This window comes from Natator depressus, chromosome 7, assembly GCF_965152275.1.
Source record: "Natator depressus isolate rNatDep1 chromosome 7, rNatDep2.hap1, whole genome shotgun sequence".
Classification (NCBI taxonomy): Eukaryota; Metazoa; Chordata; order Testudines; family Cheloniidae; genus Natator; species Natator depressus.
In genome coordinates, this window is record NC_134240.1 from 90,327,063 (window position 1) to 90,344,651 (window position 17,589).

General features: G+C 44.1%; 1 protein-coding gene across 1 annotated transcript; it reads left to right on the plus strand.

Annotated features, from left to right (window-relative positions):
• The first annotated feature begins 1,649 nt into the window (after nucleotides 1–1,649).
• LOC141991653 (interferon-induced protein with tetratricopeptide repeats 5-like) lies at nucleotides 1,650–15,338 on the plus strand. Its single transcript, XM_074959985.1, has 2 exons — nucleotides 1,650–1,724; nucleotides 12,894–15,338. Exons 1-2 carry the CDS (start codon nucleotides 1,720–1,722, stop codon nucleotides 14,332–14,334), a joined length of 1,446 nt encoding a protein of 481 aa, XP_074816086.1. The 5' UTR covers nucleotides 1,650–1,719; the 3' UTR covers nucleotides 14,335–15,338.
• The last annotated feature ends 2,251 nt before the right edge of the window (nucleotides 15,339–17,589 follow it).

Sequence of the window (17,589 nt, forward strand, 5' to 3'; positions counted from 1 at the left end):
TTCACTAGGAGGGTGGTGAAGCACTGGAATGGGTTACCTAGGGAGGTGGTGGAATCTCCTTCCTTTGAGGTTTTTAAGGCCAGGCTTGACAAAGCCCTGGCTGGGATGATTTAGTTGGGGATTGGTCCTGCTTTGAGCAGGGGGTTGGACTAGATGACCTCCTGAGGTCTCTTCCAACCCTGATATTCTATGGCTTGCTCCCCCCCAACAAAGACACATGGTCTTCCTGCAGATGGCCTCTGCCTCCTGCAGATCTCTGATTGCCTAGTCTGTGGCAAGCAAAGCTTTCCTTTTCTCCCTCATGGTAATGACCTAGAGGGAACACAAAAATCACACCATTTCCTGTGTCACCTATGCTGGTTAGTCCTGCATGTGGAGCAGACGGGCTCCTTGTGTTTTAAATAATACAAATGTCACAGCACCCAACATGGTTGTGCAGTATCAATGGGGATAATTTAATTGACGAGTTTACTGAGGCACAGGAAAGCCCCAGCTTTTGACGGTATTTAGGCATTGCTCTGCTCAGCATTGCAAGGAGCAAAGGGATGTAGATGGCTAAGTCCCATTTTCAAAAGTGACGTAGCCACCTAGAAGTCTAAGTCCCATTGACTTTCAATCACACTTAGACTGCTAAGGGTGGGATTCACAAATTTATGTAGGCATCTAACTCCCATTGAAATCAAAAGGCGTTAAGTACCTAAATATCTTACCCTACCCCACGTACCTCAGTCGCCTGAGGAACTAAGACTTAACTACCTACATAACTTAGGACTTTCAATACTGAGCAGAGCAACACGTAAATTCTTTTAAAATCTGGATCCAAGTGACTTGTTGAAATTGGATGATTCAGTGGAAGAACCAGGAGTAGAAATAGAGACTGGGAGTGGATGAGTCATTACACAAAGTAAAACTGTTTCCCTATGTTTATTCCCCCCCACCCCCGACCCGTTCCTCAGACATTCTTGTTAACTGCTGGAAATGGCCCACCTTGATTATCACTACAAAAGGTTTTCTTCCCCCCCCCACCCGCTGGTAATAGCTCATCTTAAGTGATCACTCTCCTTACAGTGTGTATGGTAACACCCATTTTTTTTATGTTCTGTGTGTATATAAATCTCCTCACTGTATTTTCCACTGACTGCATCCGATGAAGTGAGCTGTAGCTCACAAAAGCTTATGCTCAAATAAATTGGTTAGTCTCTAAGGTGCCACAAGTACTCCTTTTCTTTTTTCAGGAGTAGAAACTGACTCCCAGTCCCTCCCACTGAGCCGTGTTTCTGTTCAATCCATTAACGACACATCTTTCCTCTATCCATTTCCACAAATCTTTATATTTTAAACAAAGTGGAGCCTTAAATTTTTATATTAGGAAGGACTGCCTGAACACTCTGGGTTATTATTGCCTTAGTCTCTGTAGCACAGTTAAATCAGTGGCATAAAGCCAAATGCGAACAGAAGAAACAGATCCAAGTCCCTTAAGTTTCAGTTTCCCTAGCAGCAGCTAGTTCAGCTTTTCTGTTATGCGTTCGGAGAGCTGTGCATAGGTTTCACTTTCTAGTTTCCATTTACTTCACTAAACTGCTGAGGAACAGCCCATGTCACATGATGCTGGAATGAGTATAAAAGGGAGTAGAGGAACAGCAGCCAGCAGTCAACATCCCAGATTAGTAAGAAAAGAGGCCAAGCTGCATTACAACAACTGATCAGCAAAGCAAAGCCATGAGGTAAGTAAACAACAGCAACTCTGAACTGTGCCGATTTCATAGAAATGTAGAGCTGGAAAGGATCTTAAGAGGTTGGCCAGTCATCTTGTCCAGTGGTTCTCAACTAGGCATACGTGTACCCCTGGGGGTACACAAGAGGTCTTCCCGGGGCACATCAACTCATCTAGGTATTTGCCTAGTTTTACAACAGGCTATATAAAAAGCACTAGTGAAGTCAGTACAAACTAAAATTTCATACAGACAATGACTTATTTATATGTCCCTATACATCACACTTATAAATTTATTTATTTATTTTAAGGATATGTATATTATTTACATTATTATAATATATATATTAAAATGAGAAGCACGCAAATTTTCAGTAAGTGTGCTGCGACACTTTTGTATTTTTAGGTCTGATTTTAAGTGAGGTGAAACTTGGGGTACACAAGACAAATCAGACTCCTGAAAGGGGTACAGTAGTCTGGAAAGCTTGAGAGCCACTGATTTAGTCCATCCCCCTGTGCTGAGGATATGTGTTTCTTTCATATGAAAATTCTAAACTTTAATTTACTTGAGTTTAAGTAGTTACCAAAAGTAAGCAATTGTTTTACATGTTAATTAAACTGAGGACTAGATTAAAGTGATGGTATTGTTGGAAATTTAATTCTGTCAGTTCCAGATGTTCCAGCCTCAAACCCCTCTCCATTTTCATGGGTGGAATTTACACCCACAAAGCTTGTGCCCACAGTTCACTGTTGCCACGAGTACTGTAGGGTCAAATGGATGGCTAAGTAGATGATTTGTGCTCTCAAATCAGGAAACTAAGCTTCTAATAACTACTATTGTGGGTGGAACCAGAAAATGTGAGTACATTTTTGTGCAGCAAACTGATATCCAGAAGTTGGTCTCCTTTTCTGTGGTATCTGGAAAGAGAAAAGGAGTACTTGTGGCACCTTAGAGACTAACCAATTTATTTGAGCATAAGCTTTCGTGAGCTACAGCTCACTTCATCGGGTGAGCTGTAGCTCACGAAAGCTTATGCTCAAATAAATTGGTTAGTCTCTAAGGTGCCACAAGTACTCCTTTTCTTTTTGCGAATACAGACTAACACGGCTGTTTCTCTGAAACCTGTGGTATCTGGGGGGTTTAAGGAGTCTCAGAGCTTTTTTCACTAATATTTTAAAGGAGAAAACTCCAGACTTATGATGATTCTGAAAGTAACATCATTTAATGCTTATGTGCTGAAAAGATGTTTAACTTGCTGTAACCGTGCCTTAGAGAGTCACAACTGAGGATGCCAAATTCAGGACGAACTACTAAGAAATAGGGCAAACACCCCAAAACTGGTGGTTATTCTTTTATAAGATATACCAGACCAGCCACAAAAGTAAACGTCTGTTTCACCCCACTGGCTAACAAGAAGACATAAAGGCAGTTTCCTCAGGCATTCTAGTTCTTATCTCTGAATCCAGTGTTTTTGTGGTGATATGAGTGGTTCTTTACAACCAGTCTCATGAAATAATAGGTTCTTCTTCTCCCAAGACCCCAGTGATCCAGATTGAATTCTGCTCCATCCCCCCAAAGCTCTAATAGTTCATTTTGGATCCTCTTCTCCTAACCTCCCCACAATTTGCTAATAGGTCTTTCAATGTTAATCTTTCAATGGTCCCCCAGTCAGAGCACTATCTCAGGACTCAGGAGACCTGGGTCCAATTCACTGCTTTGCCACAGACTTCCTGTGCAACTCTGGGCAATTCGTTCAGTCTCTCTGTGCCTTAGTTCCCCATCTGCAAAAAGGGACAATAGTCTCCACAACCCCAACTCATCTTTCCCTTCCCAATCCTCCAGTTGTCCCCTTGCTCTCTCTCCAGCACCTTCAGTATGCATGATTTTGCAATTGGATGGCAACACATACATTGGCACACAAGCTGCCAGATCTTCTGTGTTCCGGCAGAGTTCTGCCAAGTAACAAATAAGGATTTGATTTAGGGCTCTATTTTGTTTAAGCTATACAAATATTTGTTTGTGGAGCTGCAGTGTTGTGTAGAGTTTGTTTTGACTAAGATTTAAAGGTGTGTTGTCAGCCAACAAGTTTTAACACGTTCTAAAGTGCTCCTATGGACAAGGCAGTATGGACTTTAGTACATGCTAAGCTGGTCAAGTTGAAGCTAAAGGGTAGCCTAGGCTTCAAGTTGATTGGTTTATCACTTGGTACAGTCTACAGTGGTGTGTGTACACTAAAGTTCTAGAATATGTTAATTATAATATGTTAGCTGACACACTTACACGCCTTTAAATCCTAGTTAAGACAAGGCCTGAGAGTCTAGACCCCCTCGGTTTCTTTTTCTGCTCCTAGCTAGAGCAGGGTGGAATTAGGGGCAGATTATCAGAGCTAAATGAGAGGAGAGCTCAGAGAAGGGATCCCCAGGGACAGATGGGTGCAATGTCAGAAAGAAAATAGTGGGAAGCAGAAGCAAGGCAGCATGTGTGCCAGGATAAATGATCAGGCAGGAGTACTGACTTCTGTTTCATATTAGTACCACTCTGTGGAGAGTACACCAATTTGTTCTTTTTCAAATGGTCTCCCAACATCTACTACTTATGAAAAATAAAATAAAGATAAGGAATGGGAAAGAGAGTGTAGCGAAGACTGACCAGTGTGGTGCCTCCTGCTGGTCATCTTGGGAATTGGCTCAACTCCAGCTCCGGAGGGCCTCCTGATGGCTGGTGTCTCACCTGCCGCAGGCCCCCCATGTCCCTCCCAGACCCCAGAGCCCTTTCCTCAGGGTTCTGCCCACTACCCGCACTCTCTGAGTCTCCCCTCCCAGGGGAACCCCCAACCTTCTACACCCCCCTTGCCTCAGTAGCTACTGCCAGTTGTCATCTAGCCCCCGCTCACTGGGGCAAACTGCAGTCTGTCATGGCCACTCATCATTGGCAAGGAGGTTGGACCAGCTGCCTCTGTCTAACCCTGGGTTGCACCTCATAGCCCCAGTACCCGCATAGGCCTTTATCAAGGCCTCAGCCCGGGGAGTTACCAGGCTGGAGCTCCCCAGTTCCCCTTGCCCTTGCCATTGCCCTGCTCCAGGTACCCTATTCCCAGGCAGCTAGGTCCTTCTCTCTCCACAGCTAGAGAGAGAATCTTTTAGCTCCTGGCCCCCAGCCCTCTTATCAGGGCCAGCAGGGCCCTGATTGAGCTGACCACACCTGTGGTCAGCTACTCAGTCATCTTCTCCTAGATGTTCTCACTCCTCTTATTTCAGGAGCGGGGTAACCGCCCCGCTACAGAGAGCATTCATAGAAATGTACCGTCTTTTACACATTTATCCATTGTAGGTTGCTGGGTGTTAATACTTTTGACAATCAGGCCATTTATTTCAGTGTCTATATATGGATTTAGAAGCCTAAATTTAGGCACCTATTTTTAAAAATCTTGGTCCCAGTTTCCAGTTCTTTCATAACTTATTACTCTACCCCCATCCACTCCCAATATTCTCCTACCTTCGATGATTCCACAGGCAAAGGAAGATCTGAGCAGTGTGTCATGGAGTGGAAAATAGAGAGCCTCAAGCAAAGTCACTGTTGCTTGAAAGAGCAATGAGGCCTGCATGACTGAGTGCAGGCAGCTCTATTTCTCCAGCTCTTCAGCAGCTGTGTTCCCCCTTCCATATGTTAGTGTACACGGAGCTACTAGAAAAATGGAGCTGTCCACACTCTGAAGAAGCTCCTAAATGCAGAGGCTTCTAGTGCTGCCAGATCATACGGCTGGCCATTTTTGACTTATCTGTCTGAGGGTATGTTTACGTTATAAATACTATAGTAGCACAACTGCAACTGCAGCACCGTAGTATAGATACTTACTCCAGCAATGGAAGGGGTTCTTTCAGCACCGTAGTCACAGGTGCTGGAACATGGGTGCAGGGGGTGCTGCCGCAGCCCCTGGCTTGAACTGGTTTCCATTATACACAGGATTTACAGTTTGGTTCAATGGCTCTCAGCACTCCCACTATAAAAATTGTTCCAGCGCCCCTGACTGTACTAACTCTGCCTCTACTGGGCTAGATAGACCTTTGGTCTGACCCAGTATGGCTGTTCTTATGTTCTTAACAGAAGAACGCTTCCATCAACCTATCTACTGCCTCTTGGAGAGGTAATGAACAGAATAGGTAATCATCAAGTGATACATCCCATGTCACCCATTCCCAGCTTCTGGCAAACAGAGGCTAGGAACACAACCCCTGTCGATCCTGGCTAATAGCAATTGATGAACCTATCCTCCATGAATAGGAGTTCCTTTTTGAACCCTTTTTTTTTCAGATGCATGGAGTGAAAATTACAGATGCAGGCATTATATAATGACACACGAAGAGAAGGGAGTTACCTCACAAGTGGAGAACCAGTGTTGACAGGGCCAATTCGATCAGGGTGGATGTAGTCCACTCCCAATTATAGATGAGGAGGTGTCCATTCGAGGAGAGGCAAATCTGCTTTTGTAATGAGCCAGCCACTCCCAGTCCCTATTCAAGCCCAAATTAATGGTGTTAAATTTGTAAATGAGTTTTAGTTCTGCGTGGACTCCTCCTGACGGTCGAAATGACAGACTGGACTTTTACATAAAGCGCTTCGGCAGACATGCACAGCCTGAAATTGTGAACAAACAGCATCACTTGCCTCATAACCTCAGCCGTATAGAATGCAATGCCATCCACAGCCTCAGAAACAACTCTGACATTATAATCAAAGGGGCTGACAAAGGAGGTGCTGTAGTCATAATTAACAGGTTGGATTATGAATAGGAGGCTGCCAGGCAACTCTCCAACACCACATTCTACATGCCACTATCCTCTGATCCCACTGAGGAGTACCAAAAGAAACTACACCATCTGCTCAAGAAACTCCCTGCTACAGCATGGGAACAAATCTACACGGACACACCCCCAGAGCCCCGACCAGGGGTATTCTATCTGCTACCCAAGATCCATAAAACTGGAAACCCTGGATGCCCCATCGTCTCAGGCATTGGCACTCTTACAGCAGGATTACCTGGCTATGTGGACTCTCGCCTCAGACCCTACGCTATCAGCACACCTAGCTATCTTTGAGACACCAGTGACTTCCTGAGGAAACTACAATGCATTGGTGATCTTCCTGAAAACACCATCCTGGCCACCATGGATGTAGAAGCTCCTTACACCAATATTCCACATGAAGATGGACTACAAGCTCTCTAGAACAGTATCCCTGATGAGGCCACAGCACACCTGGTGGCTGAGATTTGTGACTTTGTCCTCACCCACAACCATTTCAGATTTGGGGATGACCTATACTTTCAATCAGTGGCACTGCTATGGGTACCCGCATGGCCCCACAGTATGCCAACATTTTTATGGCTGACTTAGAACAACGCTTCCTCAGCTCTCGTCCCCTAGCGCCCCTTCTCTACTTGCGCTATATTGATGACATCTTCATCACATGGACCCACGGGAAGGAGGCCCTTGAAGAATTCCACCTGGATTTCAACAATTTCCACCCCACCATCAACCTCAGCCTGGACCAGTCCACACAAGAGATCCACTTCCTGGACACTACAGTGCTAATAAGCGATGGTCAGATAAACACCACGCTATACCGGACACCTACTGACCACTATACTTACCTACATGCCTCCAGCTTCCATCCAGGACACATCACACAATCCATTGTCTACAGCCAAGCCCTAATATACAACCGAATTTGCTCCAGTCCCTCAGACAGAGACAAACACCTACAAGATCTTTATCAAGCATTCTTAAAACTACAATACCCACCTGGGGAAGTGAGAAAACAGATTGACAGAGCAAGAGGGGTACCCTGAAATCACCTACTACAGGACAGGTCCAACAAGGAAAATAACAGCACACCACCGGCCATCATGTACAGCCCTCCAGCTAAAACCTCTCCAGCACATTATCAACGATCTACAACCTATCCTGGAAAATGATCCCTCACTCTCACAGATCTTGGGAGGCAGGCTAGTCCTCGCTTACAGACAGCCCCCCAACCTGAAGGAAATACTCACCAGCAACTACACACCACACCACAGAAACACTAACCCAGGAACCAATCCCTGTAGCAAACCTTGTTGCCTACTCTGGCCCTATATCTACTCTAGCGACACCATCAGAGGACCCAACTGCATCAGCCACACCGTCAGAGACTCATTCACCTGCACGTCTACTAATGTTATATATGCCATCATGTGCCAGCAATGCCTATCTGCCATGTACATTGGCCAAACCGGACAATCCCTACGTAAAAGAATAAATGGACACAAATCAGACATCAGGAATGGTAACATATAAAAGCCAGTAGGAGAACACTTCAATCTTCCTGAAAATTCTATAACAGATTTAAAAGTAGCTATACTTGAATAAAAAAACTTCAGAAACAGACTTCAAAGAGAAACAGCAGAACTAAAGTTCATTTGCAAATTTAACACCATTAATTTGGGCTTGAGTAGGGACGGGGAGTAGCTGGCTCATTTCAAAAGCAGCTTTGCCTCTCCTGGAATTGACACCTCCTCATCTATTATTGGGAGTGGACTACATCCACCCTGATTGAATTGGTCTTTTCAACACTGGTTCTCCACTTGTGAGGTAACTCCCTTCCCTTTATGTGTCATTATATAATGCCTGCATCTGTAATTTTCACTCCATGCATCTGAAGAAGTGATGTTTTACCCATAAAAGCTTATGCCTAAATAAATCTGTTAGTCTTTAAGGTGCCACCAGACTCCTTGTTGTTTTTGTGGATACAGACTAATACGGCTACCCCCTGATTTTTGAACCCTGTTATAATCATGGTCTTCACAACATCCTCTGGCAAGGAATTCCACAGGTTGACAGTGTTGTGTGAAGAAATACTTCCTTTTGCTTGTTTTAAACCTGCTGCCTATTAATTTCATTTGGTGACCCGTAGTTCTTGTGTTATGAGAAGGAGTAAATAACACTTCCTTATTTACTTTCTCCGCACCCGTCATGATTTTATAGACCTCTATTATATACCCTTTAGTCGTCTCTTTTCCAAGCTGAAAAGTCCCAGTCTTTTTAATTGCTCCTCATATGGAAGCTGTTCCAAATCCCTAATAATTTTTGTTGCCCTTTGCTGTACCTTTTCCAATTCCATTGTATCTTTTTTGAGATGGGGTGAGCTGATCTACACAAAAAGTATTCAAGATGTGGGTGTACCATCAATTTATATTGAGGCAATGTGATATTTTCTGTCTTATCTATCCTTTTCCTAATGATTCCCAACATTCAGGTAGCTTTTGTGACTGCCACTGCACATTGATACTCCTGAGGGCATTCTGCGCCAAAACATTTAAAATTCTGCACACAATATTTTAAAATTCTGCAAAATTCTGCAAATTTTATCAAATAAATGTGGAGGCTCCAGCATAGCATTGGGGAGCACAGGCCACTGGTTGCACAAAGGTGGGCGATTACTGTGCAGCTCCCACTTCCTGGGACATGGACTCAGTGGTAAGCCTGCCCCCAACCCTGACACAGCGCATGGACCGGGCATGCCCCAGAAACCCCTCAGAGCCCTGCCCCTCCATGCCAGGTTCATCAGGTGTGCGCAGGCAGGCTCACAAGATAGGATCCAAGTGTGAAGGGGCTTACCGTGGGGGAATCCAGGTGTGGGTTGAGAGGGTTCGGTGTGTGGCAATCTGGGTGTAGGCAGCTCAGTGGGGTTTCCAGGTGTGGGGGGATCTGGATGCACAGGGGCTTCATGGGGGTTTCTGGGTGCAACAGTAATGGTACTGTTCGGGGGGGCCTGGTGAAGGTAGTTGGGGCTCAACAGGGCAGGTCTGAGTGTGGGTGGGGATAGAGCTCTGCAGGGGTGTCTGGGTGTGGGGGGCTCAGTGGGGGGGGGTCCAGATGCTGGGAGAGTGGGGCTTAGTGTGGTTGGGATCCAGGTGCAGCGGGTTGGGGCTCAGTAGGGTGGGGATCTGGGTGGTTCAGGTGCAGGGGGAGTGGGGCTCATTGGGGGGGTTCTGGGTGTGTGGGGGGCTGAGGCTCAGCAGGAGGGTCTGGATACACAGGGGTTAGGCAGATGTGGGGAGCAACTCTCTGTACAGTGATCCATTCCGCTGCAGCTGAGGAGCAAGGGGTTCAGGAAGCATGGGGTCGGTGGGGGAGTTTGCAGAGCTTCCTACAGCTGGGGGAGAAATCTGGAGGTGGGTCTGACCTGGCCCCGGACACCGTGCAGGGGAAGAGGAAGTCCTGTCTTCCTGAGTCCAGATGGAACTAGCAGCTGAGCCTGGTGCAGGGTAGGAGCTAGCAGCTGTGTCTTCCCCAGTCCCGCCCCACAGTGATTTATCTCTCTGCCAGCTGCCCTGGGCACCCAAAACATACTTTTGGGGAGGGTTGCATGACCGCTCTTGTGGCTTCTCTTTGCTTCCCTGAAAGAAAGTTCATTTTTCTGCAGGGAAACAAAGAAATCCTGCTCATGTGCAGTGGTGCAGATTTCCCCCACGGGTAACATTGAGTGGATGTTTTTAGAGAACTGTCCACAATGACTCCAAGATCTCTTTCTTGAGTGGTAACAGTTAATTTAGACACCATCATTTTATATGTATAGTTGGGATTATGTTTTCCAATATGCATTACTTTGCATTTATCAACAATGAATTTCATCTGCCTTTTTGTTGCCCAGTCACCCAGTTTTGTGAGGTCCCGTTGTAACTCTTCGCAGTCTGCTTTGGACTTAACTATCTTGAGTAGTTTTGTATCATCTGCAAATTTTGCCACCTCGCTGTTTATCCCATAGGCGCCAACTCTTTGGGTGCTCCACGGCTGGAGCACCTACGGGAAAAATTAGTGGGTGCTCTGCACCCACAAGTAGCCACACTCCCCTCCCTGTCCCACCCCCACCCCACCGCACGTCACCTCCGCCTCCTCCTCTGAGTGCGCCGGGTCCTCACTCAGCCTCCTACGTCCCAGTGCTTGCCACCACCACACAGATGTCTGGCAGCATAGCAAGCTCCAGGAGGGAGCGGGGAGGAGCGGGAACGTGGCGCACTCAGGGGAGGAGGTGGGGAAGGGGCGGGACCGGGGAGTTGGGGAAGGAATCGGAATAGGGGCAGGGAGGGGGTGGAGTTGGGGCGGGGACTTTGTGGAAGGGGTTGGAATGGGGGCAGGGTAGGGGGAGAAGGGGGAGGGCAGGGATGGACTCAAGGCAGGGCCAGGAGCAGAGGGGGGTTGAGCAACCACCGGCACGAGCAGAAGTTGGCGCCTATGGTTTACCCCTTTTTCCAGATCATTTATGAATATGTTGAACAGTACTGGTCCCTGTACAGACCACTGGGGGCACCACTATTTACCTCTCTCCATTGTGAAAACTGACCATTCTCTCCTACCCTTTTTTCCTATCTTTTAACCAGTTACTGATCCATGAGAGGACCTTCCGTCTTATCCCATTACAGCTTACTTTTCTTAAGAGCCTTTGGTGAGGACCCTTGTCAAAGACTTTCTGAAAAAGTACATTGTGTCCACTGGATCACCATTGCCTACGTGCTTGTTGAGCCCCTGAAAGAATTCTAGTAGATTGGTGAAGTATGATTTCCCTTTACAAAAAACATGTTGACTCTTTCCCAACAAATCACGTTCAACTGTGTGTCTGATAATTCTGTTCTTTACTATAGTTTCAACCAATTTGCCTGGTACGGAAGTTAGGCTTACTGGCCTGTAATTGCCGAGATCACCTCTGGAGCCTTTTTAAAAAATTGGCATCACATTAGCTATTCTCCAGTCATCTGGTACAGAAGCTGACTTAAATGATAGGTTACATACCACAGTTAGTAGTTCTGCAATTTCACATTTGAGTTCCTTCAGAACTCTTGGGTGAATACCATCTGGTCCTGGTGATTTATTATTGTGTAATTTAATTTGTTCTAAAACCTCCTCTAAAGACATCTCAGTCTGGGACAGTTCCTCAGTTGTCACCAAAAAAGAATGGATCAGGTTTGGGAATCTCCCTCGCATCCTCTGCATTGGTGAAGACAAATGTAAAGAATTAATTTAGTTTTTCTGCAATGGCCTTACCTTCCTTGAGTGCTCCTTTAGCATCTCGATATGATAGTCCAGTGGCCCCACTGGTTCTTTAGCAGGCTTCCTGCTTCTGATGTTGGCCTAGCATTATTAACTTTGGCACTTAGCTCATCTTAACTATGTCTCTCGGGAGTTGAAAAATTCACCCTAAGCGATGTAGGTAGTTGACCTTAGTTTTAGGTGTAGACCAGGCCTGAACAACATCCTAGCCCCAGACAAACAAATAAATAGAAGTGTGCAGATCTGGTATAACATAGCCCAAATGAAGTGCAAACCAATTTAGGCCTCATGCCACTTTTCTATCCTTTAACTACCCACTAGGGTAACATAATACAAGATAATTTAATCATACAGAGTAAATATGATCCAACATGGACAAGAAAAAAAATGCAAAAGCAGAAACACTATAGAACAGAATATCAACACAGGAAACATGAAATTAATATTATATTCCCAGATAAGAGTAATGTGAAACTGAAGAGAGAACTTAAGTGTAGAGAACATTACAAAATGATGTAATGGTTATCCAAAGAAGCATTGCAAACCCAGGAAATTCAGTGTTAAGTTATCATCGAAGAAATCCAAACTTGTTAAAATATGGAAATATACACTTAGGTTACCCAAACTCACTTGCCGTAATTTTTTTTGTAAGCCTTTGTTTGACAGTCTTTTTTAGGCAAACATTGGCATTTGATTACAAGCTCCAATATTACGTTGGCTTTTTTGTATAATCTGACACTTTCATGAACTCGCTACATCTTTGATATAGTGGTTTACATGGGATCAGAGTAACAGAGACAATATGAATAACCAGTTGTGTTCAAATCTTCAGACCTATGCACTCCATATCTTTGGTTTCTCAAAGTATTGTTCCCTGGTTAGTGCCACTTGTGATGCACCCTCTCTCTGAAAAGCATCTGTAGAGGGGACATTATTGCTATCTCACTAGTTAAGATTGGCAATATTGTTAATTAAAAACAGAGGTACAGAAAAGCAAAATAGAAGACAGATAATTGTCCTCTGGGGTAAAGAAAGTTTTAATCTGAATCTCTTCTTCACAAAGGCTTAAACATGCTTTTATTTTTTCCTCTAGCAATATTTCCAAGAATTCGCTAAAGGCAGTCTTGCTGCAACTTGAATGCCATTTTACATGGACGTTGCTGAAGGATGATGTTGATCTTGATAACTTAGAGGAGACAATTTGTGATCAGATTGAGTTTCTAATCACAAAATCCAAAATCACTAATTATAATCTGCTAGCCTATGTGAAACACATGAAAGGCAACAGTGAGGAAGCTCTGGAAAGTCTACAAAAAGCTGAAGGAGAAGTTCAAACAAATCATGCAGATGAGGTTGATAGGAAAAGTCTTGTTACCTGGGGGAACTATGCTTGGGTCTATTACCATATGAACAAACTTCAAGAAGCTCAATCCTACATAGGCAAGGTGGAAAGCAGCTGCAAAAAGCTCGCAAGTGCATCTCGCTATAAGATCCAGCTCCCTGAGATCTACTGTGAACAAGGGTGGGCACTATTAAAGTTTGGAAAAAAGTATTATGAAAGAGCAAAGAAATGCTTTGAAAAGGCTCTGGCAGAGACACCCAACAATCCAGAATTTAATTCTGGCTATGCAATTGCCATATATCGCCTGGAAGATTTTCTTAAAAAAGGCTCTTCTGGTGAGGACTCATCACTGGAACCTTTAAGGCGTGCAGTAAGGCTGAATCCAAATGACACTTTTGTTATGGCACTTCTTGCACTGAAACTTCAGGACATAGACCAAGCCGAAGAAGGAGAAAAGTACATCAAAGAAGCATTGCAAAAAACCCCAGATCTTCCCTATTTATTGAGATATGCTGCAAAGTTTTACAGAAAAAAAGGACTAGTGGAGAAATCACTGGGGTTTTTGAAAAAGGCATTGGAATTTACACCAACCTCTGGTTTCCTGCATCATCAGATAGGTCTTTGCTACAGAACACAATTATACAAAATGAAAAAGGATACAAAATATCCACCTAGAGAGCAGATGGAGGAACTGATTCGATTTGGCATTTTTCATTTTAAAATGGTGGTGGAGCAAAAATCAAAGTTTATGTATGCCTATATTGACCTAGCTAGCATGTATGCAGAAGGCAATCAATATCAAGAAGCAGAAGACACCTTTCAAAAAGTATTTAAGATGGAGAAACTCACCTGTGATGAGAAGCAACAACTCCACTACCGCTATGGACGCTTTCAGGAATATCACAAAAAGTCCGAATCTGAGGCCATTAATCATTACACAAAAGGGCTGAAAATTGAGAAAAACTCGCATGAAAGAAACCTGTGTAAATATGCTCTGAAGAAATTAATAGAAAGGAGAATTCAGAGAGGCTCTGCAGATGCTAAAAGTTTGGGTATTCTTGGACTTATTCACCAACTGAATGGGGAGAAGCCTCAAGCAATTGAGTGTTATGAGAGAGCCCTGGCACTGGAGCCTGATAATGAAGAATACTTGAGTGCTCTCTATGAGATACGGCTTTCCATAGAAATCTAAAGCTTCTAACAGCTGGCAGAGAATCCATTTCTGTAGCCACCCAAATAAAATTTTTTTTTCAAACTATATATGATGAAAGTTTGTCAACTTCCTGCATTATTTATAAGATAGCCTGAATTCCTCATTTAGGCAAAACTTGCATTGGGATTAGGCCTATAGTTTGGACGCTCTTTATTGGCATGTAGTGCAGACTTTGTAATCCTAGCAGTTAATGAGCTCTTGCGTCCTCTCTCCCCTGTAAAATAGCTATGTTTATGTTGATAACAAACATTATTCTGCAGTGCTTGAAGTAAAAGTGTAACGGACGTGGAAGTTGATAGCACTACCTGCTGGTGATCATGTAAAGCCTGGAAAATGATGTTTTCTAACTTGCATATCACCAAGAGTATGATTGGAGAAAACATATAATAGTTATCTATCTTTTGACTCAATTTAAGAGCTCTGTAAATATCTGTGTTTGTGTTAATTTCTGCTCTTAGATACATAGCTTCAACATGAATCATCAGAACTTGCAGTACACTGGGAAAAGATGAGGGTTAAAATTTATCAAGAGTCTCTTAGTTCATGCTCTTTCAAGACATCAGATAATTGAGTGCATCCTCCTATGAGGGAAGGAAATACTAATGATATGGATTGGATACTACTGATGGGTTTTATAATTTTGGACAGGGTGGATTTATCTTGTTACTAGGATGCACACTTTGGAGCTATATTCAAAATTCAGTATGAGTCATGGACTTTTATGAGTTTGGGAGTCTATAGGCTTGCATAATTGACTGTGTTTGGAGTAATTGTTTATGAAGAAAAAAGAGCCCTGCTTGTATCTTTTTTCCAATGAGAATCTTATAAACCATGTACCATTTGCACTTTGCTGTATTTTTGTAAATTATTAAACTGCACTAAGTCAATTAAATTATGCTTTGGGAATCTGTCTGCAGACCAACCGTCACGTCTGTATGTAAAAGCTACTAAAATGGCTATTTAAAGCATAGCAATAAAATTCTGATCAGATGTTAAGGAGCCAGAGAAAAAGCCCCACTTGATTTCCTGGACTGTCTGCAAAGCTAATTTTTGTAGTTTTGCACTGAACCATTGAACTGTGCATAGAGAGCATCTTTCTAGTTCAAGTACATTCCACAATCTTGAGTACGTGCACATGGGTAGAGGGACGAGAGGACATAAGGGGTGCATGCGGGAGGAGGTGACGGAGCATTGGGCACAGGGAAAGAAGTTTGACAGAGCATGCGGGAGGGGATAACAGAGCACAGGGCCCAGGCACATGGGGGAGAGGAATGACGGAACACAGGGCATGGTTCGCATAGGGGAGGGTGTGACAGACCACCGCACACAGGCACATGGGGAGGGGGGTGACAGGGCACAGTTGCACGAGAAGGGCAGTGACAGAACACAGGGAATGTGCACCAGGGAGAGAGGAGTTCTAGAAGACAGGTTGTTTTTAAAAAAGAAGAGGAAGGTGTGGAGAATGTATTCCATCTTGTGAATTGCTAAGAAGAATCTAATTGGCTTAGGACTGATGGCCAAAGGGCAAAGCTTGTACCGTGTGACACTTTTACATTCCATTATTGTATCTTGGCCAATGGGATGGCATGCAATGCTCCATGTAGAAAACATGCTACATTTCCAAAGCAAACCCCATTAAAACTTTGTTTGTGAGAAAAGTAAGAGCTATTTTTCAGGACCAGTTAGATCTTCACTTTTGTACATTTCTATCAGACAGCAGGCACCAGTCAAAATGCAAAAACCCTCCAGCAGTCACATTAAGTGCCCAAATCACTCGTGTTGTTAGAAGTGCTTCACGTAGTCAGTCAGTTATCCAGGAATAAATATTACTCATTAAGGGTGTAAAACTCTGGCTTCAGATGCACATGTGGAATTCTCACTCATTGCACTGGCAGCTGTGTTATTGGCAGGTGGGGTTGGTCTCTAGGAAACACAAATGAAGCCAAAGGGGATTTACAGTGTGATTCTGGGTCATGAAAACCCCCTTTCTGACAAAATTTCTCACAAAATTTTTCTCACAAATTTCTCATTTGATGTCTCCCATCCCATATGCACACGGTCATAAAAGGGTTAGAGAAGTACACTGCCACCTCTTCTCTCTGAAAAGGCGGGGGAGGAGGCCTTTCTTGCTTTTTATAACTAAGGTCCAGATTTTCTCCTCCACTTCCAAAAACAAAGTCGACCCGGAATGGGTGGTAGAGGTGGGGGAGGGACTCCCTGTGGGAGAAGATAAAGGGGGTGGAAGGGAGGGGACGAGTGTCACATCTACAGAATGATCTATCCCTACCCCACCTCTTTCCCTCTCCAAGTCTGAGAACTGCTGGGAAGAAGAGGAGCCACAAGAGGGGGTCCAGTGTGCAGTACGGTACGGTATATTTCAGCAAATCTGTATCAGTGTAGAGTTTTGTATGTGTGAGAGTGATTTTCTTCCCCACCAGGTGGTTCTGTTGCTTAGTTTTGTGCTGTCAAGAGACTGAGCCTTTGGCATTATTCAGAATGAAATATAACTGAAAGAGGTGAAAGCTGCTCTGTTTTGGTACTGGGTCTGATGCTTAAACAGGGCACATTTGTTAGATTTACATCTTTAAACAGACAGAAAATCCCTGAAAAACACTACCATGCATTTCACTGCCTACTTCTTCTTCTCAGTAGGGCAAAGCTTGAAGAAACTGCACTAGGTAACTATAGAACAGATCTTCTAGCTTAGAAAAGCTGGGAAACCTGAAGCCGTGCCTGATTTTTACCACGCAGGCCTAGGATTTGTATGAATAACTCCAAGTTCAATGGGGAAAGGGGTGTTCTGACTTTTTTTGGTTTGGTTTGTTTGTTTGTTTAGGACAGTGGGCCAATTCTCAGCTGGTGTGTATTGGCATTGCTCCCTTGAAGTCAATGCTGATTTACCAGCTGAGAATCTGCCCCATTGCCTGTTTCTCAAACACTTCTTCTTGGTATTCATTCTCCAGGTGAAATAAATTCAGAAGAAGAATCCTAGAATCCTAACCTGAGGTTGTGCTTTTATCGCCTCTGCCCCCTCTGCTAAAACCCACTGACCCTCAACGAGTTTAAGATTGGGTTTTCGACACCATTGCAGGTAACATGCTTTTGCCAGCGGGTACTGATTTATGAGGAATGGGCCAGGCATTTAAAATGATTTCTGAAAACCCAGCTATGTATATTCAGTTGTTTAGACCAATAAGCATATGCAGACCATAGAAGTGGTAACCATGTAATTTC